The sequence below is a fragment of the Meleagris gallopavo genome, chromosome 4, assembly GCF_000146605.3.
Source record: "Meleagris gallopavo isolate NT-WF06-2002-E0010 breed Aviagen turkey brand Nicholas breeding stock chromosome 4, Turkey_5.1, whole genome shotgun sequence".
In the NCBI taxonomy this organism is placed as follows: domain Eukaryota; kingdom Metazoa; phylum Chordata; class Aves; order Galliformes; family Phasianidae; genus Meleagris; species Meleagris gallopavo.
In genome coordinates, this window is record NC_015014.2 from 32,983,747 (window position 1) to 32,986,902 (window position 3,156).

Sequence of the window (3,156 nt, forward strand, 5' to 3'; positions counted from 1 at the left end):
GAGAGGGCGGGCTGCGGGTCGGGCGGCGTCTCCCCCGGCTTTGAACGGATTATTAAATCGGAGAGTTACGCGGCTGCTGTATTAAAATGCTTAAGTTTAAGATAATAAACTTGTATGGCGCTGTTCAAATCTGCACGGTGACCACCATTTCACTTCTATACATGCACCACAGAGACAAACTCGCTCCGCTCCATTCAGTGGCGAATCGAGCACCTGTTACCTCCAAAAGCAACACAAGGCAGCTGGAGGGGCTCTCTGGCAGCCCCACCGCTGTACCTAACCCCAATATGCACGTCCTTTACCGTCCCACACCTCCCGGGTGTGAGGCAGACAGCTCCGCACACACCTGTTCGGCACAGAGGCTGTTTCTGCAACACCCAGCAGCAGCACACCCACACCTGTGCCTGGGAAGCTGGGAGAGCCTTCCTGATTCCGAGGCAGCACAGCAGCCCTGGTCCTATCCCAGCCCATACAGCAACACTCGTCTTTGCATTCCACAGAGCCGACATGCTCACGGAATATGCTGAGCCAACATGCTCACACTCAGACATGAACCAAAAGCAATACATATTGTCCAGCCTACACTATTTGCGATAGTGTTTTGCCAGCCCAGAGTAGTTTTGCTGCTGGCCAGACTTCCTCCAGGTCTGATCCCTCGCAAGCCATAAGCTGTAATTCTTTCCCAGAATCGGTGACACTGTGCTGTCCCCACACCCTCAGTCTGGAGGCTGAATCACAAGGAAGGCAGCACAGGGAGCCCAGTGCAGCCTAGGGTGTCAGCTGGCCACCCCAGTCGTGCTGCAGGCAAGGGGGTTTTGGCCTTGCTCACCAGCACCCCTGTCTTTATGTTCCTCGGCTCCTGCTTCTTGCTGCCCAGCCACTTCTGATGCTTTCTGCTACTTTCCTCTGAAATCTGAATGTTATCGCAGAACCCAAGAGTTTTACAGCCTCAGCCAACAGCAGAGATGCTCCTGTTTTCCCCTTGCTCTTTTGCAACAGAAGCTGCATTCACGACTTTTTTTGTCTACACAATGTAGGTTCTTCCAATGTCCTCTCTTTCTAAGAAGGGGGAATTATTCACATAGGTGAAGGGAAAGTGGGGAAAAAGCATCATTCTTAAACCTACGAGAAGCTTCAACAAAATAGACACTTTTCTAAAGAGTGAATGTTCATAGATTTGCTTACCCATGGCTGATACTCTCTCATCAGGCCATACACACTCTCACAGCGCTCTACCATTGGGGCTGAGGGATGGCACAGGCTAGGCAGGAGGCAACCTCATGCTGGGAGCACCCACAGCAGCACCTCTCAGCTGGCTGGAAGCCTGGATGTACGTTTTACAAGAGAGAGCCCTGATATATTCCAGATGCATCTGTAAAGAAGAATGGTAGAGACCAGCTCAGCAATGATAGGATGGCTTACCATTAATCAGTTCAAATCCCCTACCAAGTGATCCTTTTAACAACTTGTGCAGCTCTAACTGACTACCACTACAACGTATGGGCGTTAGGAGCTCTTGAGAAACTTGGTATTGGGACTTACAACTGTGTGACCTCAAAATAGACAACAGAGCTTAATGGAAGGTCATGTTCTCTCAGTTATTTGTACTCGCCTCAAGATCTGTCCCACTACTCTTTTTCTTTCTAACATATGTGTTTGTTGTTTTTTTTTTCATTTCTCATCTTCAAATAGAAAACCTGTCAGTTTTTATTTTCTCCACTCTATTTTCTCCTGCACTCCAACCTTATAATATGGTCATTAATATTCCTCTTAACATTGAGTAAAACAATTTTGGCACTGGTATTTTCCTTTCTTGTGGCCTTGACCACATTATCCCCACCACCACCCTTCCTTGGCTCAGATCTGGCGCACAATTATACCCATACAGCAACTTCCCCTCCACCCAAGCCATTCATTAGCCCTGTTTTCAACCTCCTTTACGCACATTCTCATGACCTGCTTAAAACATAGTCCACGTTAGAATGCCTTGAACCCTACCTTCCTTCTACTTAAAAAGCAAATCTTAAATCTCTATTCTCCAGCCTGTTCCACTTATCTAAATTGTCTACCTTTTTGTGTTTATCTTGCATTGTTTAGCACACAGCTAGATTTTTAATTGCGTACCTCTTAGAGAGAAAAACTGGCTTTGTCTAGCACAGCTCTCATGCTCATGTGTCATACTGAATGTGAGGCGCTCTTAATGCACATCCAAACATGGCTTTTATTCAGTATATAATGCTTGAATTTTCTGGAGACTCTCAATAGCATCATCCTCAGAATACCTAAAAACAAAGAGAAAAAACAACAACAACAACAATAACAACCAACCAACCAACCAACAAACAAATTAAATGATATATTTAGCCTGGTTACTGAAAAAACAAACAAACAAACAAAAAAACCCTTTGAGAAATGCAAGTCTAATCTTGGAGATTTTTCAGATTAAGGGTAACAAACTTCATTAGCTTTATTCCTTTATTTTTTTAATTCTGAATCAAAGTGCAAGGCTCAGGTCTATGCCTTTCCCAGACTTCCCAGCAGATACTACCACAAATCCTGCCATACCACAACCCCAAGAAATTTCAGTCCCCTTTTTATGTCCTTCATTGTGCGGGGACCGTGTCTGCACAGTGTGTTGGTCACACATTTCACAAGGCTGCAGACAATCTTTGAGAAGTGTGAGAAAGATCTGACTGACCATAAAATTAAGCCAAACAAAAAAGCCCTTCACTTCTGTAAAGAAAATTAAAGCTACTGGAAATTAACAGGGCACCTCAGCTCAACTTCCTTCCCACCATTAAGAAATACCAGCGCATGGCTTGCATCAGCACAGCAGCAGGAAATGTCTCCAAGTATTAGAGATATATTACTGCTTAACTTTAAATATGTTTCTTTCCTTCAATGTCTGAGCATGAGTTTAAGAATTCAGTAGGAATTTATCCTCCAGAATGCTCAATTCCTTCCGCATCCACAGCTGATATTTCTACTGTGAGTCAAAATTCACATTGTCAGGAGCTTGTTCAGATGCTTCATCTGCTTTGTATGACGGAAGCATACAGTCACATATCTCCCTCTAACAGTCTGAATTCGTCTTCTAAGTGTTCATTACAATAAAATGCAGCCTCATTTTTTGCTCTCCTACTATTTTTAAGTGCA

General features: G+C 44.4%; 1 protein-coding gene across 1 annotated transcript in view; it reads right to left on the minus strand.

The window, feature by feature from the left end:
* Positions 1–509, minus strand: part of FGF2 (fibroblast growth factor 2) — a 27,800-nt gene extending 27,291 nt beyond the window's left edge. The window contains exon 1 of the mRNA XM_003205699.4: positions 221–509. Coding sequence (XP_003205747.2) covers positions 221–509 — 289 coding nt within the window. The remainder of the gene's footprint in view (positions 1–220) is intronic.
* Positions 510–3,156: the final 2,647 nt, after the last annotated feature.